Source organism: Pygoscelis adeliae, unplaced genomic scaffold, assembly GCF_000699105.1.
Source record: "Pygoscelis adeliae isolate BGI_AS28 unplaced genomic scaffold, ASM69910v1 Scaffold267, whole genome shotgun sequence".
Classification (NCBI taxonomy): Eukaryota; Metazoa; Chordata; class Aves; order Sphenisciformes; family Spheniscidae; genus Pygoscelis; species Pygoscelis adeliae.
The window spans coordinates 5,884,698-5,905,881 of record NW_008825150.1 but is presented as its reverse complement, the minus strand read 5'-3'; the positions used below and the strand labels follow the sequence as shown (position 1 = coordinate 5,905,881).

At 37.9% G+C, this 21,184-nt stretch overlaps 1 protein-coding gene across 1 annotated transcript in view; it reads left to right on the top strand.

Annotated features, from left to right (window-relative positions):
- The window catches only part of PCLO (piccolo presynaptic cytomatrix protein), a 392,271-nt gene that overhangs the window by 1,539 nt on the left and 369,548 nt on the right, over positions 1 to 21,184 (top strand). Inside the window, 2 exon segments of the mRNA XM_009328362.1 lie at positions 4,684 to 5,938; positions 17,612 to 19,006. Of these exon segments, the coding sequence (XP_009326637.1) occupies positions 4,684 to 5,938; positions 17,612 to 19,006 (2,650 nt within the window).

Genomic DNA, 21,184 nt, shown 5'->3' with positions numbered 1-21,184 from the left:
AAAAAAAAAAATCAAACCCCCCCCCCCCCATTGGTTAGTTCTGTGAAACTAAGCTCAAAATTCCCTTTTGTATAACAGTCTATGAGAAAAGACAAAGACTTTAAAAGTTTATTGTTTCATGCTTATGTTCCAGTAAAAAGTAAGATAAATGTCCTTGGAAGATTTTAGAATAGGCTAAACTCATTGCAATGTGAATATTTCTGCATTTATAAATGGCTGCTTTCCTACAAACATATTTATGATATCAGAAACTACTTTGATCTTAGCGTACCATACTTTCACTCTCCATTTAAAGTAAAGGCACTCTATTTGTGAATTACAGCCTTCTAACTTTTAGTCAAAGTTGACATTTTAACATTCAGTTCAATAACCTATCAACTAGCTTCTCTTGTGGGGTTGTAGCAGTTCCCATCACAGCATCTTTGTGCCTGTCACACTGTAATGAGGTTACTGCTTGTCTCTGCTCTTGTTTTGTGGCTTTACTTGCTCCTCTTGCACACCTCTTTTTGCTATTGAGAATGCTATTGCTACGAAGAATGATGGGAATAATTATTAAGAACCTGATCCAAACCCTTGGAGTAAGACTCTTCTAAGGACTAAAGATCAGCCTCTTCCAGACTTCAACTTAAGTAAAGAACTAGCCTGCTGAGACTCAGATTCCTTAGCTTCAAGCTTTTTTTCAGTCTGTGTGGCCAAAAGAAACCAGATGTGGAAAATACCTCTTAACTGGATGCTCTACAACTGTTGTTGCCAACAGCTTTTTTTTCTGGTGTGGTTGTGCCAGTCCAAATGTTAAGTAACTGAAATAGTGATCAAAAGAGGAATTTCGGCTTCCAGTTTATATAGCCTTGCACTATGACAGTGTCCCTGTTGCATTGTCTGTTAGTTTTTTTTCATGTTGTTAACTGGATTTTTCATCTGTGATTTCCATTATAACATTAGCTGTTCTCTAGTCTTACCTGAGAGACTAATAATTATTTCCTATTCTGAATGCTTTCATTCCCCTTCCAAAGTAACCCAGGTCTTGAAGTGTACAAATTCCTCATGATTGCTGATATCCTGAAGTAACAATTTTTGCAACTACAGACTTTTTAATAGTAAGTGATGTATGTACCAGGAAACACAGTTGCACCTTTACCGCTGTAAAATACATGCTGGAGCTTCTAGGACTTTTATAGGCTTTGAGCTTTTAAGTCTTCAAAAATGCGATAGCTAAATAAATGCGATTAATATTTATTATGCATTTTAATATAAGCATTTAGATCTAGAGCACCTAAAATGAACTGCCTAAATCAAATGTACGTTTTTAATTTTTTTTTTTTTAATGTTTTATTCTCTAGGTTCCAGTCAGAGTTTGGGATGCTTAGCACCTATGGGAATCATTCTATCCTATTTGAATTGCCTGTCTTCAGAAAACTTATGGTTAGAAAGTTTAGCTGAAACATACACAGTCAATTTGTAAGGAAGTTCCAGTTGTTCTAGCTTCATTGAATGACTGTAACTGTGTCAGTGTCCACTTGCTGAGGAATTTTTCCACATCATCGGAAAGCATCAGATGACCAAACTGAATATATGAACCATCTAATGCAGCTGTTTTTTTGGTTGGGCTTTTTTTTCTTTTCAGTTCATTAAGTTGTTCACAATAGTCATTAACAGAAAAAAAAACTGCTGCATTTTGAGAGGAAATGCTAAGAAGTCTTGCTGAGTGTCACACTTCTAAAGCATGCTTATGGTGTGTTTTCTAGAAGAAACAGGTATTTTTGTTAATGCCGTCACTCTATTGACTTTAAAAAAAAAAAAAAGTTAGCAACCAGGGGTATGCATAAGTTTATACATATCTTGTCTGTAGATATGGAAAGATCTAACTATCTTGGAGTTGTGTAGTTATTGTGCTTCTCTCTCAAACTATTTATACTGATGAATGGGAAAAAGACATACCTTTTTAAATAGGTTTTTATAGTTATGGCATTCAAGAACTAGACCAATAGTCTTTTTGTTAAATCTCCTCTTGACTCCAAAGTAAGCTTTGATTTGGCTGCAATATTCACGTAAATGAATAAAGATGAGCTCTGTGAATCAAGGCCAAAGTGAGGAGAAACATAGCAGCAGAAAGAAAAGAATTAGGTGAGGGAGGATACGTGGTTTTGCTTGTTGAGTCTGGATTGAAGACTTTAAGATTTTTTTTTTTTTTTAGGATTTCTGATTCTCCAGATTAATTAAAATTGTTCAATGTCAGTCTGTAGCTGGTTGTAAAATAGTTCTAGAAAAGAAGGCTTCAACTTCCAGCTACCTAAAACTAAATGGCGCAAGTCCTGGCTTTTGACAGAGGTGATATTTCTCAAGAAGCTTGTCTTTCTCTTCCATTAGTTAACCATGCTCTGTTTCCATTGCTTAGAAACATTGTTATGTATAAAGGCAAGACAAGTTTGGTCTTCAGAATACACCAGCAGCCTTGCAGAATCACCTGCATTTTTTATTTCCTAGATTCATCGGTTTTAATCACATTTCAAGTCCTGACATCTGATCAAGTGGAAATTTATGGAGCACATTATTTTGATAAAAATGAAAGCTGGAGGAGAACTCTTCCAATAGGGATCCACAGTTACTTCTTCTTGTTAGTGTCCAAGTTCAATTTCTAAAAACAGTTTTAGTTTTGTTTTGGGTTTTTTTTTCCCTTCCACCTTCACACAGTAAAGTTTTGGCATGGTACCCTGTTTTCTGACCTGAGTTTTTATAGTACCATTGATTCTTTTCTTTTTTCCCTTGTCACTCTTAGCGTTGTTGAATGAAGCCTTCCAACTTTTGAACACTTGAAAACATGAATGCTGGAAGTGTACCAGACTGCCACTAACAGACTAGTTGAAGTGATTTCACTTAGTAAGCAGTACCTCTTCAGATAAACCTAAACTGCTTATCTAAATAGCAAGAAACAGAACTGCAGGTAGACCTACCTCATTGCTAAATAGAGTATAAAATTATTCTCTTAACAAGCAGTAATGCCAAATATTTGAAGGAATTAGATTATCATTGGGCTTTTCTGAATTATCCTCTTTACGAATAATGAGTTAATTAATGTTCACTGATGCCCGTGGAAACGCACCTACTCACTTCAGTGGGTTCCACATTAAGGTTGTAAGCTTCCAGGTATTATGGCCAATAATTTTATGAGAATGGGGAAGGGTAAATGGAATTATGGAAGGCTGGAAATAGTTTGTCCTTAACAAGCATTTCATGTGGAAATTTTTAATTTACAAAAACATCAGAGACAAGATTGTGAGCAAATCACATGTTGCGAGAATTACAAGCACAGAAATGGCTACCACTTAGCTTTGTCCTTTCATATTGGCATTGCTAGGTATGTAATGAAAACTCTAAATATTAATCAGAAATAATAGTAAACCCATGGTAACATTAACAGTGTAAATATATTTTTCAATGTGTCTACTATATCTGATTCTGCAGACTTCTGATAAAACTCTTAAACAGAACTGTACAATTTCTTTATTTTTTTTTAGTTAAGGAATACAGTTAAATGTAATGAGTGATTTTTTTTTATTTTGCTCATGAATGCCCATGACGAAATGTCACATCTGGAAAAACAAGATCACAGTTAACTGGATTTCTCAGAGTGAAAAATGAAAATTTTATATTTGCAACACTGTTGTGGCACTGAAGAGAACACCGTATCTTCCAGCAAAAGCACGGTGATAGCACTGAATAGAATATTTTACTACATCCTTTAGCAATAGCATTGAATACAGTATTATTTCCTCCAGCTGCAGCTGAGTATAGCAACAAGTAGAATACTATGCCACATATGAAGACATGATCTTGATTTTGGTTCCTACATTCTTAGTTTTATTTTCTCCTATATGAAAACACAGCAAAATGTTATTGTTGGAGAACTGGGAAAAATCCCTACGTAATGAGAGATTTTCTTTTTATTGCTGGGCAGTGTGAATTGCTGGGAGGAAGCTCTATAGTAGTTCTATTTAAAAAGAAAAAAAAAAGCTTCACGACTAACTCTGTGAACTGGCATCTGTTTTATCTGATTGAAAATTCTTCGGATTTGTGAGTGGACGGGTGGCAAAGTAAATGCTTCAAAGAGAAGCATATACTTCTTAACATACCTGGATTTTAGGAGTTTAAGTCCCTGCTGCATATTGAATTGTAAATACATCCAAATTCTGTACAAGTAGCCAAAAGACAAGTACATAAACATTTTGTCTTGTGCAGTGTTTTTCTTGTTCGGCTGTGCTTTGATCTGCTAATTTTCTGACACCTCTGTTTCTTTTAGTCTTCTCTGTCTCCCCATGTTTGTATCCCAAGGGATAGAGTGGAGAGTTAGTCATTTGGATTTAGGTAAAATAGGAAGTTGTAGCTTTGAGTTCTTCAGGTTTCTGAAGAGAAAATTATCTGGTTAAACATTCTTGTCATATTAGATTATTTTCTAAATAACAAAACAGTCTATGAATACTTGTATAAACCTTTATAGAACAATAATTTTTATTTAAATACTTTTTACAGGCACCTTATGTTATAAGCCTTGGTCTTGCAAACACTTAAGCACCTGAGAAACTTCACAGTGTTACCAGAGCACTTCCAGGGTCAGATACATCTTATTTTATCTCATTTTTCTAGTACTCTGCATTATTTTAATTTTATTACATTTTCTGTCTGCAGACATCCTGAGCTTGATACAAGCCACCATCCCAGGCAACCAGGTAAGCCTCCAGATCCGGGACCACCAAGTTTAAGTAAAAGCAGAACAGTAGATGTGCTGAAGACAGAACAACGGGCGCCTGGACGGAGCCCTTCTTCTATTAGTCTAAGGGAATCAAAATCCAGGACTGACTTTAAAGAAGATCAGAAGCCAAGTATGATGCCCAGTTTTCTCTCAGAAGCCAATCCATTGAGTGCAGTCACTTCAGTTGTGAACAAATTAAATCCTTTTGATTTGATATCAGATTCAGATGCAACCCATGAAGAAGCTGGTAGGAAACAAAAAATTACCCAGAAAGAGCAAAGGAAACCCGAGGAGCAGAGGGGCCTTGCAAAACATCCAGCTCAACAACAGCCTCCAAAGCCAGCTGTTCAACAACAAGGACCTGTCAGACCTACCCCCCAGCAAACTGAGTCTTCCAAACCAGTGCCTCAGCAGCAGCAGCTTGGGGAACTAAAACAAGTTCAGAAACCAGGCCCTGGTCACCCAGCAGACTCTACGCTAGAACAAGCGAAACAACCACCCCAGCTGCGAGGACCACAAAAATCACAGCCCCAAGAGTCAGAACCAACGAAGCCTGTTCAACAACAAACTTCTGCAAAACCGTCATCAGGCCCAACAAAACCATCACCACAGCAACCAGACAATGCTAGAACGTCATCCCAAGCACCACCTCCCACAAAACCGTCATCACAGCAGGCAGGGCCTGTAAAACAACCATCTCAACAGCCGGCACGGCAAGGAGGTCCTGTAAAGCCATCTTCTCAGCAAGCAGGGCCTCCAAAACAGCCTTCTCAGCAACCTGGACCTGAAAAGCCATCTGCTCAGCAAACAGGACCTGCAAAACAACCATCGCAGCCTGGACCTGGGAAACCACCTCCGCAGCAAACAGGGCTTGTAAAACAAGTGCCACCACAGGCAGGGCCTACAAAACCATCTTCTCAGACTGCAGGGGCCACAAAGCCCCCAGCTCAACAGCCAGGACTTACAAAACCACCAGGCCAGCACCCGGGGCCTGAAAAACCCTCGCAGCAAAAGCAAGCTGGTGCAACCCAACCCGCTGAGTCCGCCCCAAAGAAAACCTTCTGTCCTCTTTGCACAACCACTGAACTGCTGCTGCATGCTCCAGAAAAGGCCAATTACAACACGTGCACGCAGTGTCATACCGTAGTCTGCAGCCTGTGTGGGTTTAATCCTAATCCTCATATAACAGAGGTGAGTAGTTTTTAAACTGATGTTTGCTACCAGGGCACAAAATTAAGTTTACCTTCGTTATGCTGAAACATCAGATGTGTTACAGTGTATCATCATGATCACTTAAGGCCTTAACAAGTTCCGTAAAAAAAAAAAAAAAAAATCATGCTATTTGGGAAAACTGCTTACGAGTAAAAGGGGGTGAAATTGGGGAAAAAAGAAGGTAATGGTTCTCTGTTTGTACAGTGTTTAGAAGTGTGTTCTCATTTCCTCATATAAAAAGAGGAGAAAACCCAATGTGGCTTTTTTGCTATTTTCCTTGAGTTTAAGCACTCACTGTCTACATTTATAATCTGACTACAACAGTCGTGCTAATACATTTATAAATAAGTAAAATTTGCTGCTATAAGAACTAACTAAGGAAAAAAAAATATGAAAATGACTCTTCATAGCCCTAGTGTGTGTTTTAGAAAAGGATGTGGGGTGGATTTGCTTTGTAACTGTGTGAGTGTTCATTAGCTGAAAGCTTGAGTCATGAGTTTTGACTTGGTGATACTCAGGTTATTTCATTCTTGTGGGACGCTAAGAGAGATCTCTGTGGACTATTTGTAACTTCGATCACCATTCTTGCTGTAATTATATAACATAGAAATGGCATAGAAAGTAATATTAGGACTTCAAATGAACTTATTTTAACCTGATGTTTGCAGTAACTTGATTTATGTGCTTTTGCGTATCCTTTACTTGCTCTGCGTGGGAATAAGACTTCATATGAATGTCTGATCTTTTCAGACCAAGCTTTTCTTGAACAGCTTCTCATACATCCTGATATGCTAATTTTAAATTTGCCATGTAGTTTGGGTTTGTTTTCAGTACCAGCACTTTTATCAATTTATAGAAAGTCAAGCACAGCAGACCTGGCACTGAAGACTAACTAGTGATAAATAGCCAGAAGGGGTATTTGGGAAGCTTATTTTTTGCCTTGTTTTGGTATTAGTTTAGCTGATCAGAGATGCTGACAGGAAGAAGTACAGACTACTACTATATTTTGAATCTGACAAATAATATCCCTAGGTTTAAAATTGAATCAAAGAATTTCTGAGGCTGGAAGGATCCTCTGGAGATCACGTAGTCTAACCCTCTACTCCAAGCAGGGTCACCTAAAGCAGATTGCTCCTAGCCAGTTTTGAATATCTCCAAGGGTGGAGTCTTCACAGCCTCTCTGGGCAACCTGTTTGCTCAGTACCACAATGATTCAAAAACATTGCTAGCAGTTAGATTTCTTTTCAGTGCACATGTTTATAAGTAAAAAAAAAAAAAAAAGTATCCTTTCAGGTGGGTACGTGGTAACAGGTTTTTTGCATTCAGCAAGAATATTATTTATTGATTTGTTGTTAAAATTGCAAATTTAAACCTGAAAGACTAATTGCAGTAACCATTGGTAGCACATTGTGTTGTTTAGGAGTGTACTCTCTTGTTTGAGTTTAAGGAAATTGAGGATTGAGATAGTTGGCATTAATGCTTGGACTGGAAAAGGAGTGACTTGAACAACTGTGTGCAGAAATTTCAGAGCATCTGCAACTAATCAGGTGCTCAAAGATTATATTATCAGGGCCTATATGAAGAAAGGTCATAAAGCATGTCATTCTGGACAGTTTGGGGTAAAAAAAGTAAAGCCTTTGTGCCATCACCATGGCACATGACTGCCTAGCAACAGTGGCATAAAGTAATGGAAAAAAATTATATAAACAGGTTTGATGACTGGTACTCTATTCCATTTTCCTTTCACACACATCAGAACCTTGTAGCAGGTGTGTATTTATTTTATTACATGGTGATTTATTTTTTTTAAATTTTGTTTTGCCAAAACCACTCCCATGAGCCATTAGCAACAGAAACCAGCACTTCCCACTTCTCTTACGTTTGGCTATTTATGTATAGCGGACAAGAAATGTGATGCATTGATGTTAAAGTCAGAGAGGAACTTTTGTAAGAAAACTTTACCTTCAGGTTCTGACAGAATGATTTTAGACAAAAATTTCTGACATTTATTTGTGGGTGCTGAGTTGTTTATTTCCATAGTGTGCTCCTGGAGTCTGTTGGAGCTCCAAGTTTGTCTTCCTTTATGAACTTCAGATTTCCCATGGAAATGGTCAGCAGTTTTAGTATGTTCAAATGAAATGGATTTTGAGAGAGAGAGAGAGTTTATGTAAGAAGATCTCAAAGTATTTGGAAATTCCGTCAATAACTACTAGTTTTTGAAGCGGGTACTCTACAAGTGTGAAATTTAGGACTTTAAGACAATAAATACAGCTGTATTTAAGACTAACTGATTGCATACATATGTAAAAGCAGATTTGAATTTCATATTACACATTGATATAAACACAGGATATGCATTTATTTCATGATGAAATCATTTCAGTAAATGAAGGTATTGGACGTCTAATTTATTCAGCTATTAGTTCCAATCTCCTGACTCCCACTCAGACTTTTCTCATTTGCTCAGCTTTGCACCACCAGCTGTCTTGCTGAAACTTCATTGTGGGTGTCCTGCTCCAATCTGCAGTGAAGTGCAATGAAAATCACATCTGACTTTATTACTGAACAGTTGGAGCAAAGTAATAGAACATGCTCTGGCACATACAAAAATCTGACATACTTCAGCTGCAAAGGTTCCCATTTGAGTTATCCTCAAACTTTCCTTCTAGTTTCCCTTTCCTTTCAATATTTAGATTATTGACAAAAGTTTCTGATTCCTCCTTTACAATAGCTTACGCATTTCTTCCTGTCTAGCATGAAAACCATGGTTTGTGTCTTCACTGTCAGTTTTCTTGATCACGGTGCAAGTTTTTTCTTTTGGCTTCTCTTATTTTAAGTTCTCGTAGGGTGTTATTGACCAAAAGTCTTTGTCTCTTACCCATGCACTTACTGACTATATTTTCACCTCTTATTGTTATACTTTGACTTTCCCTGCTGTTCTTTTTGCCAAGTTTCATGATTCTGTAATCCTGTGTTGTGCCTTTCCCATGCCCATTAGAGCCGCTGTTTTTAGTTATGTTAAAACACATTACTAATCGCAAGGCAATAATTTCAAATTGGATGTGGGGAGAGTGAAAGGCATTTATTTAGAAAAGAATTTATATTACTTTTGTTCTCTAACATTTTCCCCTGTACAGCTGCTTGAACTACCTTCTTAAGATAGTCTTCTTACAAGTTTCTTACAGGATAGTTCAGTGTTCATAACTAACAGAGTGAATTACTTTTGCAATACAGAGCTGTCTAAATTTCTATATTCGGTATTTCTAGCTGATTCTGGGAAGAATATAGCAGGCTTTACAAACTGGCTCAGGAAGTAGACTGCATGCCTTGTAAAACTATTATAAAAAGTACTGATTTTTTTTTAAAAATTTATTCATTCTTTTAATTTAAACCTCTATTAACATGCAGTAGTACATGCACTCTGTCTGTTTTAACTCACTAGAGAGAACTGTGTAACTAAGAGCAGAAAGTGGTACCTGTATTGCCACAAGGTCAGACCCCTTGAACTATTTCTCTGAACCATCTGACATTGCGTTCCCCTTGGGGAAAAGGGATAGTTGGTATCTTGGTTTTGTACAGCAATCTAGAGAGAAAACACACCATACATAACGTGTTCGGTAACATATGTCTCTCTAATCTGTCTAGGTATTCACACTCCACTCATCACCATGGCACATGACTGCCTAGCAACAGTTGCATAAAGTAATGGGAAAAAATTATATAAACAGGTTTGATGACTGGTACTCTGTTCCATTTTCCTTTCACACACATCAGAACCTTGTAGCAGGTGTGTATTTATTTTATTACATGGTGATTTATTTTTTTTAAATTTTGTTTTGCCAAAACCACTCCCATGAGCCATTAGCAACAGAAACCAGCACTTCCCAAAAAAAGATTCAGCCCTTTAGAACGTTTGAATAGGAGTAGGCTTTCTGAAAATGAGCAAAGACATCTGGGGGACTATCCATTTTGTTCAACACATGTATAGTTTTTGATAAAGCTAGGCAAAAAGCATGAGCTATTATAGTTAAATCTAAATGACCAGTGCACATGCTCAATAGCTGGAGTAAATTTTCATCCCTGTGAACTAGTTATTGGAAGATACATACAACATGGACTCAGCAAGAATTAAAGTGTAATAATATATCATTACATTTTTTATGATGGACATTTGTAAAGTTGATGATCAAGTGGCGTGTTAAAGCTGTTAATATTGGAAACTTGGTTGTATGTGAGCTCTGCTCCATGAGCCTACCCTTGATGAGTATGCGTGCGTATATGAATGCCTGTCTTCTAGGTAGTTTTTAGGAGGGATTATTTTTCATGCATTTTATCTACGTTAGTCTGTATTTCATCCACTGTTTCAGTATGCTTTTGAGAGACCATTTAAAATTAGTCTTGGAGCCAGATACAATTTTTTTACTTAGATACTTGCTGAAAATTGCACATTCAGATATTGTGAAGCTGTGTATATTGATGTAGGATTTGTTTACTTGCCAAAAGCTCTTCTGGATGGAGGCAGAGTGAGTTCTAAAACATATTTTATTGGTTCTGACTGTTTTTGAAACAATATGTCTGTATCAAAGTTGACTTAATTCTAATAGAAAAAAGAGGAGGGGAAAAAAAAAAGGTTAAGTCTCCCAAAGTAGAATATATGATTTCAGATCAAGTAGAACATTTTACTGGATTTACATCTTTATTTTTCAATTCAACAGGAAAAAGAGTTTTTTTAACCCAATCTGAAAATATTTTCTTGGTGTGTTTTTTTTTTTTTATTGTTGGATTTTTTTTTAGGGGGATGTCTATTTTGCCCTCCCCCCCCCTTTTGGTAGAGCTAGGAATTTTCATATCACTTGCTCTAGATACTACAGCCTTGTTTTTTTTCTTTCTTTCTGCTTCCATTTTTATGTACAATCATATCACAACCTTTGGTGATTTAAGAGTATCATGATTTGGTTCAAATCTTCATAATAATTTTTGGTATTTGTATTTGTTTTTATTAATGTCCTGCATCTTTGAGTATCCCAAACAGTAGCAAATACTTGGGCATGAAGTATTTTCAGTAACTAAAGGGAATTTAAGCAGTCAGAAATGCATTAATTTTCTTCAGTTATTTTCATTATTATTAGCTTGTACAGGGAAAGGAATAAATAATATTTTAAAATACTATTCATATAAGGAAAATGACTGTAATTCTTTTGGTGAATCCAAAGATTTTTTAACTTTCTCGAAGTATTAATTTAGATATCAACTCTTAACTGTGCTGAAGTAAAGCTAGATAGAGGTGTTCTGTAAAAGAGGCTGGTGTTTAGTCTGGCTTCAAGCTGATCAGAGAGCAGATTCAAACGAGCCTTGTTTAGTTGTCTTTTAAAAATGAACAAAGTTTGAAATATTTCTGTGTGCAATACTTGTTTTGGTCCAAAGAGTACTTGGGGTGTTCCAGTGTTACTAACACTGCAGTCTATATGGAAATGGAGATTATTCACAATTTTTGTGATGAAATGAAGTTAGTATAGTGCTTTTAGTTCTGCCCCTAGCTAGAACTGCCACATAGGCATTTGGGAAAATTGTAAAGATCCTCAAATAGAAGGGTTATGGAAGTACAGAATATTGTTTCTCTCTGTGGAATATTCTTAAACACACTTTCACACCGTTTCTCTCTCAGAGGAAGACTATGTGCCTGTATTTCTTCTATTTCTGCTTTACGTTTAGGATTAGATGTATTAATAGTCTTGATGTACTATGGATTTTTCTTTTCTTTTGTTTGTTTGTTTTCTTTTAAGGAAGGGGCAGAACATAGAAGCAAACACCTATGCATGGAAAATAGTTTCTCAATATTTTAATGGGGCAATATCTTACAGTATGTTGGAGTATTTTCTCATTGGCCCAGAAAACTGTCCTGTCCGGTTTATAACACAAGTAAATAATAAATTAATCTGCATAGCTACAGATGTCAACTGCAGTGAGCCATCTGCGCCAGTATTGCTGTTGCTCAGCAACTGTAATTTACTACTATGTTAGGCCACGTGATGTGGAGATGCTGTTTGCTGGGCGATCACTGGGCAGGAAGCATGGCCCAGCCCTGCTCCGGCCAGACAGCATAATCCGGTTTCAAATCCCAGCGATATTCACTCGGGTGCGCTCTGTGCAGCACAGATGAACTTTGTTAACCTTTTCTTTGCTGCTGTCTTGAATTGCAGTTATATTTTTTGTTAATCATTCACGTGTTTCTAGTATATTAAATCTAGATGCAGTTAATGAAAGCAATTAGCATTTGTTGCAGTGATGCACGATGCAGTGCACTGAGCTGTGTTTAAAAGCCTTTTTCCTTGTCCTATGCATGAGGCAGCTTAAACACATGCTTGGCTATAAAAATTAACTTTTAGATATTCTGAAATAGTGGCGTTCAAAAAAAAAAAAGTCAAAATATTATATGTTCACTGTTTTGCTTTATGATTCTAATTATATAAACTATAAAATAATAGTCCCCCAAACACTCATAGTTCATATACAAGCTATAGCTTTTTGTATTAGTAATTTTAGCATAGTGGAGTACGTTTTAAGATTGTGATAACTGCATAACACAATTCATCCAGTAATGTTTTTTAGCAGTTTTAAAATAGCTAAGTAACATTTAAAAATAGTCTTTTAAAGCTGCTATTTAAAAAGTTTGCTCAAACATTTAGCACCAATCTACAGTGATTGTAACCATTGCTGTGGTTTGTGGAATGGATACCTGGGGAACATCCTGCTGACTAGAACCTAGCATCATTTTTGTGAGCATCTTCAGTCAGTGTTTCCTGATAAACTCCCTAGTTGCCTTTTATAGCTGATATATGAAATGAAGGTAAATATTTATTTTGCAGTGATAATCTATTTGCCTCAAATGAGGATCAATTGCATACCGTGTACAATAGTTAAACGTTTGTTTCTGTGTAATTACTTTGAATAGCTGAGATCTTATTCATGGAAGGATGGTGTAGAAGGAAAACTTTGTCTCTAGTATTGCCCAGGCTTGTTTATAAGACCTTTTCAATTGCATGTCAACATACTAATTCAGTTTGTTCTCTGATAGAAGTTGATCTTTTTTGTTCATAACAGGATTTTCTGATCTAGTGTCTTGTCTCTTAGGGTATTCTACCACCCTAGATGAAGCTGCATAAAATCATGGGCTCAAGTGCTTTATTTTTCATGTTTCTCTCATCATCTTGGCAGAAATGTCTGCTAAGAGCCAAATCTGGATTCCTCACTCCTCTCTAAAATCATCAGGAACCAAATAAACTGATGTGTTTTCAGACTAGAAACTGGTTTTGTCGATAAAGCTTTCGGGCAGTGCTGAACAATGTCAGTGAAGTTCATTTACATATCTGTGGCAGTGTAAAGGCTCTATAAATCTTTATATTTCTGTGGCGATGTAAAGGGATGTTAATATTTTATGCATATCTTAAAGTTCCTTTTTATAGTACCAAATGACTGGTCTAAACGAGAATGAGACCCATTGCCTTAGAACGTGGCTCTGTTCTGCAAAAGGACAGTTAAAATGGCTTCTGAGAGCTTCATTCATATTGTGTGCCAGTAATTTTTCATGAAATATGTTCGATCTGCAAGTCAAAATTTCTTTCTCGCAGTACATCTGGAACCTTAGAATCGAGCTGGATTCTCTTCCTCCTCTACATCATCTGCAGGAAGAGAAATTGAGCACGCAAGTCGATGCACTCACTTGCTGACAGTTTTCCTATTGCTTTTGGTGGGTTTGTGTAGTTAGAACAAATCTGAACACTTTTGCAGGAAGGAATAGGCTCGAGATTGCGTTCAGTTGTGTTGACTTTGTTTGGGATAGGGAAAAATGAAGTGTAGCTCGTATTTGTTATTGGAGTCAACTGTTAGATTATGAATGAATAAAGAGAGGTGAGCTATGGAACATGGTGTTGTAATTTTCTTCAATGTAATTCTCCATGGATGTTGTTACTAAAACACTGTGAATAACTTCATCTGGTGCTCCCAACTAGTGGAGTCTTTCTGAAGCTTTTTTAAGATGTTATGGCCGATGAATACATAAAATATATTTTAATTACTTGTTTGTTATGAGGACGTATAGTTTCTACATCAGTGAGTTAAAAAGCAAGGTAGCACTTTCTGTGTTTGGTAGTTGAAATCTAAACAAAAATGCTGCATGAAATCTGTCAAATTTAAAGTCCTAGTCATGACACTTAACAGCATGGGTCTCGGGATGAAGAAAATCACATGGATTCCTTCTAGAAATAAGACCCAGCCCCCATCTACCAGTGTAAAAATAGACATCCTCAGCATCAAAGAAGAATCTCCTTTGAAATTACACAGGAACTGCAAAAGCTCAGGTGTTTCCCTGGAAACTTTTGCTATTTAATTCTGGGTAGAGATATGAGAGATATGGAGAAAGAAACTAGAAAGTCATAGAACTGCTGTCCAGGAAGACCTTTAAGGATGGACAAACATTAGTATTTTAGGTATCTACAGCAGCAGTAAGTTTTACTTCATCTGTAATAACATGTAAGAACATCTGTGTTTAACAGACACCTGCTCCCGTTAAAGTTTATGGAAAATCTCTGTAATTGCAGTAGAACGAACAGGCCAGTGTTTGATACAAAACTGCATCGTGTAGCGCACTTCATTTTGAACTCCTGCAGTTCCAATCATGGAACTACAGTTTATGCAGTTTTGTGTTTGTTTGAAGATGATGTGTGTAAGTTATCAGCTTGAGGGTTTTGGCACTTAATTCCTCCCATGCATTTCAGTGGGAGGAATTTTATGTCTAAACCAGAAAGATTTGAAAAATAATACAGTGAAGTAAAACTTCCTACATTTTTCATTTTGAAGTTCAGCTGTAGGAGTAGCAAATTCATTTTTATTTTTAAAGGCTTCAGTTTAATACCAAGAGTGCGTGTGTGTGTATATATGTATATTTATTTTTTTAAGATAAGGAAAAAAATAATAGGTGAGAGTTAAGGTTTTGTCTTCTACACAAGATTGTGTTGAAAACTGTAGTATAGAATTAACTTTTGTTTGAACTCCAGTTAGGTAGTAGAGTCAGACTGGACCAGCTGCATGTAGAAGACAAGCCTAAATGCTTATAAATGCAATTGGAATCTGGACACCTTGGACACCTTAAACATAAGAATTATTCAGACTACTTATTCGGTAGCCCCACCCAACCCTACAGATTCTTCGTTTGGGGCCTTAAAGGTGTCACAGTGACTTATTAGATTTTCTGGAAGCTGAGTGAGAGCAGGTAGGCACCTGTTACTGCTATGGTTTCATCTGGTCATCTTACTTTAGAGTATAGCACTTTCATTAAAGAAATAAAAATAAAAGAGGCAAGTGGAGGTGTCAAAAAGCAGGAGTAGTGAATCACCATGAAAAGTGCATTGTCCAAATCTTTGTAAAAGTTCTGTGGTTAGTGGGAAAAGACATTCCTCACTTAGGCTTATTAAAAAGCTCCTCACAGATCCTATCTTTCTCCACCGTAGAGGAGAGCCCACCTCCCTAATATAAGAAATCTTAATCGCTTTGCCAAAGCCAGACAGCTGTGACAGCTGAGGTGGATGTTCAGAGTATGTGGCTTAAGTCTGGCCTTTGATTAGACTTAAACCTTCTAGAAAACCCTTAAGAATTCATCCAGAAATGGTTATTAATATGTATCTAATTAAATTAGATTACTAATATCTAAAATCAGGTGTCATAATTAAGATTTACTTATTGCAAGTAATTGTCCCTTGGACAGCGGACTTGTAGGGGAACTGATCACCAATCAAACAATGTGGGAGTTAAGCTAAATGTAATCTTTGCTCAGGTCCTCTGTGCAGTTGTGAACTTAATTCCTTTAATAATTCAAAGCAGAGCTGAAACACGTGTTCCAGTTTTGTTTCAGTTGGTTTCACTTTTTAACAGTCATTTGCTATATAGGTTGCATCAGAGAATTGTTTAAACAATCTAAAAAATTTGGACTGAAAATGGAAGATAAAAGCAGCATTATTATGGATGGTAACTTGATTACTGTGAATTTACAGCTGGGGCCAAAATGGGACATCTTTTTGTGAAGCTGTTAGTAATAGCGAGCTCATATTCCAGAGTGTGTATATACCACGTTTATCAGAATAATTGGAATAACTGTGTTTTAGGGAACTGTGTCCAACTGTTCTTTTAATTTTTGCTGCTGGAAAAATACAAGACTGGCAAAGCACACCAAAATAATGAATTCATTGCCTCAGTCCATGACATCAGAGTTCTTTCCTTCCAGTGAGCTCTGATATAACACAAAGTCTTTCTTTGCATGTAGTACCTCCAGTTTCATCCCATGGTGTACGGCAGAGATTTCGGACCTGAGTGAGAAACAGGATCCAGAATCTTCACCCCTGGGGGAAAAGATCTGAGTCTTATATTGTGTGTCCTCTTAATTGCAGTTTCCCTCTGTTGCAGTGGTGCATGCAAATGCCATAGCTGGTACCCTGCGTTTCACACTCAGACTCAAGAATAGAAGTAGAGCTACAGATGGCCTGCAGGTGTAGGCCCATGGCACTCTGTGCCATACTGAATGGCATTTTTGCTGCCTATAATGTTTCTGCTAGTGATGTAAAATGTGGAAAATAGCACGTGATGCTTCCTGACTACATGTTGCTTTAGCCTATTTGATTCTTCCTCAGATTGTGAGGCTTCACAAAAGCAAAGGTAGGGATGACCACTTAGGATTATTGTTTTTTTCTGTCTTATTAGAAAATACAGTTTCCCTGTCATGTAATACTTCTTGGGAAGGAGAAAAAATGTTTTAAAGTTGTGAGGTACTAAAATTGACAAGAAAGATGGGTAAATACATTACTTGCCTTATTCCTTCTCCTCTGTGTTGAAAAGAGGGGCCCATTGTATACAGGCATATGGTAATTACCCTGGGAGCTTCTTTTAATAACAAAGGAATTTTGGGAAACCTAATTATGGCTCTTAAAATACCGTCAGGGCTTAGGCAAAGCTCCTCACTGATTCCAAATGAAGACTTGCCCTCAAATTGGTGGTGAAATGTGAGTCTGTGTCATATATGGTGTCCATTAACACGCCTCTGTGCCTAGTTCATTGGATACATGTATACTGCCAATTCTTGTGCCCTGTAATTTAAACCATTACCAAAACCATAAGCTGTATGAAGAGCCTGATAGATGTATGCTTAAAGGTAATTATGCATTTACTGTGTTTTAATTCTGATTATTGTTTTCTGTCAGCAGACTTGATGTGTCAAACTGTTTTAGCAGTATTTGTCTTTTTTTTCCCTATTCTGGCAAATCATTGCTATAAATGCATCACTGCTGGGTCCCATGAAATTCCAATGCATTTTTTCATTCTGCTGGGTTTTTATCCTCCAATATTCAGCTGTTTGTAAACTGAATGTGAAGTCATTAGAAGCATGGGCTCAGTGATAGCTCGAATCACAGGAATGTGGAGAATAATTAAAAAATCAGTTGGGTGTGTTCACCGCAAAACAATATTAGCGGTAATATTTCTCCCTTTTTACACAGAAGTCTGAAATACTGCAACAAGCCATACACTAGAATAGCCTATTATTATGTTGATTTTATTAACTTTGTCTTATCTTAATTATAATACCTTTAAAATTATTTTTTTCTGCAGATAAAGGAATGGCTCTGTTTAAACTGCCAGATGCAAAGAGCGTTAGGTGGTGACCTAGCACCAGGTCATGGTCCCGGGCCACAGCCACCTCCACCCAAACAAAAGACGCCCATTCCACCTTCAACAGCTAAACCACCTCCCCAGCCACAGCCAGTTCAAAAGAAAGATGCTTCTCCAAAACCTGATCCTTCGCAGCTAGCAAAAACCTTGCCACAGAAAAAGCAACCGTCCTTGCCTGGGTCTCCTGTAAAATCGAAACAACCCCGTGCTGAGCCTACTGAGATCCCCCAGCAAATAGATCCTACTCCAAAGTCTGATCAGGCCAAGCCAACACAGGCTGAAGATAAGCAAAAACAACCCAGTATACAGAAGCCTACGACGGACACTGTGCCTACCTCTGCAGCACCGGGGCCAAAACAGGATTCGGCAGGTCCCAGACCTGCACCAACTCAACAGAAAGTGACAGATTCCCCAAAGCCAGAGCTTGCTAAGCCATCACAGGACACACATCCAGCTGGGGATAAACCAGATCCCAAGCCCCTTCCACAAGTGTCTCGGCAGAAGTCAGATCCCAAGCTTGTGTCTCAGCCCGGGGCTAGACCAGATGCCAAAACTCAAAAGCCTGTCGAGACAATGCAAACAAAAGATGATTCTAAGAAGTTACAAACAAAACCGGCCTCAAAGCCTGATACCAAACCAGCTCCCAAGGGCCCACAGGCAGGGGCAGGTCCCAAGCCAGCGCCAGCACAGGTGGTGCCTCAACCCCAGCCACCTCAGAAAACTCCGGAGCAATCAAGGCGTTTCAGCCTTAATCTGGGAGGCATCACTGATGCCCCTAAGCCTCAGCCTACAACACCACAAGAAACAGTTACTGGGAAGCTCTTTGGATTTGGAGCTTCAATCTTCAGCCAGGCCTCGAATTTAATTTCGACAGCGGGTCAGCCGGGGTCTCAGACATCAGCCCCCCCTCCGCCTGGTCCTGCAGCAAAGCAGCCCCAGCCTCCATCACAGCCTCCAGCCTCTCAGGCAGCCCCCAAAATGGCTGGTCAGTGTCAGCCTCTTCCAAAAGCTGTTCCTGTAAAGAAAGAAGCCAAGCCTCTTGTGACTGAAAAATTGGAGCCGTCAAAAGCGGATACTGTTTTAACGACTAAAGGTTCTGATTTAGAAAAGAAACCTGGTTTAGCTAAGGATAGCAAGCCTCAGGCTGCTGAAGCTAAGAAACCTGCTGGGCTGTCAGAACCGGAGAAAGCCAGCCAGCCTAAAGTGTCTTGTCCCCTTTGTAAAACTGGACTAAATATTGGTTCTGAGGATCCCCCCAACTTTAATACGTGTACAGAGTGCAAGAAAGTTGTGTGCAATCTCTGTGGATTTAACCCAATGCCGCACATAGCTGAGGTAAGGCGATGGAGTCTGTATTTACCCTGTGTTCTTACCTGCAGGCTCCCTGTGCTGTGGAGACCAGTCTGTAGCTGATTTTTAGCTATTGAATTGTCAAGAAAAAATTGAATGTTTCATCATCTGAGGGCTTTTAAAATTAAATATCTGTGTTGTATGAAACTTGGTCAGTAGTCAGAAAGTACTTCCAATGAATTTTCTGCAGATTAAGGGAGTCTGGTGTGGCTGGTTGCTAGGTTTTTGAAGCATAAGCAGATAGTTAGTTAATTATGGTTATGAACTCTTTTGAAATTGGTGCTACTATAATACAGCAAACTCCTGTACTTTCAGTTCATCATAGGATAAAGTTCTTTTTCATATGCTTCAGTATTGTATGTTAATGTGTGCTTCTTTAATCAATGCCCCTGATTCAGACAATTATTGAATGAAGGAATGTGTTAATGCTTAGTTATTCCCCTTCCCTCCTGTTTAATGTATCCCTAAATTTATTCCATTAATCTCATTCTGGCTCTGGAGTCTTTGCACATGCTGATGTACTTATTAGGAAGGTTGAAGTTTGAGTGATACCTGTGTGGTGAAATATGTAATTTTTTGGTGTGAATAATGTAAGGTGCACAAAGTCACTTCATTCATTAAGGAGTGTGAGTTTGAAAGTGCCTTTTCCATGATTGCCCAAGACAGATCCAGTAGGGCTAACTTATATTTAAAAGAATTAAGCAACTTATTTTCAACAGTTTCCTCACATTCCACATTTTTACCCTCCTTCCTTTCTTTCTTATAATTTTTTGGCAAGGGGATTGGAAACTTTATACTAGCTTAACAGAAAGGTGGAGGCACACCTTACTTGCTGTATCAATTTGGCAAGTTCAACCCAACAGAAGCAGACCACCTAAAAATACTTGTGAGTAATTTAAATGTGTAAGTTGGTCTGTGTAGCACATGAGACAAGTGGCTGTCAATGTTGTGTCTTTGAAATCTGAATGAATAAATTAGAAATGGCTCCCAGGGTTAAAGGTTATCGCATTGCTGCCTTAAGGTGAGAACTAATGTTGGGAGAAATAGCAAGTTGCAGGGAAAATATTGCTTATGTTGTCTTCATATGCTTTTTTTGTGGATTGTTTTCTGGAATATACTATAATTTGAAAGGCATTTGTCCTACTATAATCACATTTTATCTAACTTATGAATATGTTGTTTACTGTCTTTGTGGTCATTGAGGTCAGAAAGAAAGGTCTGAAAACACAGGAAGATTGATCAGTGATTGAAAGCCAGGATTCAGTTGACTTTTAATGCTGCTTATGCGCTGAATTCCATCAAACACACACATTCCTTCATCACTGTCCAGCTCCCTGCCCCATACACACACACACACACGCATGTGTGCATACACACACACACACACACACACTTATTTAGGTTTTAAACGTGAAAAATGCATATGACTTCCTCCAGAGGCACTCTAATATGCATACACAGAATACCATGGAAACAAGATGTGTCAGTTCTGGTGAAACACTATGCTAAAATGACAACTGCGCAAGTCCTGGTGCATGAATTTACTTCTTTAGAGTTGACTTACGTGTGATGGTGTGGGCCTGCCTTGTGGTGTGCAGGTTTATATTCTCTGTATTTCTTCTGTTTAAGATGAGAAGGCTGGTATTCTGTTTCTTTTTTCCCATCGCTGTTATTGCCGGAGGATTCTCTCTGTTTCCACTCTTTGGAATATGCAGAGCTTGAAATACTATTGATTTTCTGTACTCTGACTTCCTCATGCCTTTCTTTGCCTCTTTTTTGGCTCTGTCTTGCATTTTCTTCTTCCTTATACTACACATTTCCATCTCTGTCCACAGTTTTCTATCTTATCTTCTTTTTTCCGATAGTTTTTGCTAAAAATTGGCAAACTGCTTTTCCTTGACAACAGGAGGTAGTTTGCTTGGCTGAGGACAGCCTGACTTTCCTTTTCATGATGATGGGAGACAGAAGAGGGAGCTCATCCTCTCCTCTCCCAAATGAGCTGTGTAAATAATGTATTTAACCTCAGATAGCAATTCTGTCCCTGTATGCACTGTGTATAGTATATACCTGTTACATGACAGAAACATGATGACGAGCAAACAGTTTATGGTCACTATCATACTCTTCTCCACCACCAAACTTTTCTAACGTGTTGAGGATAGT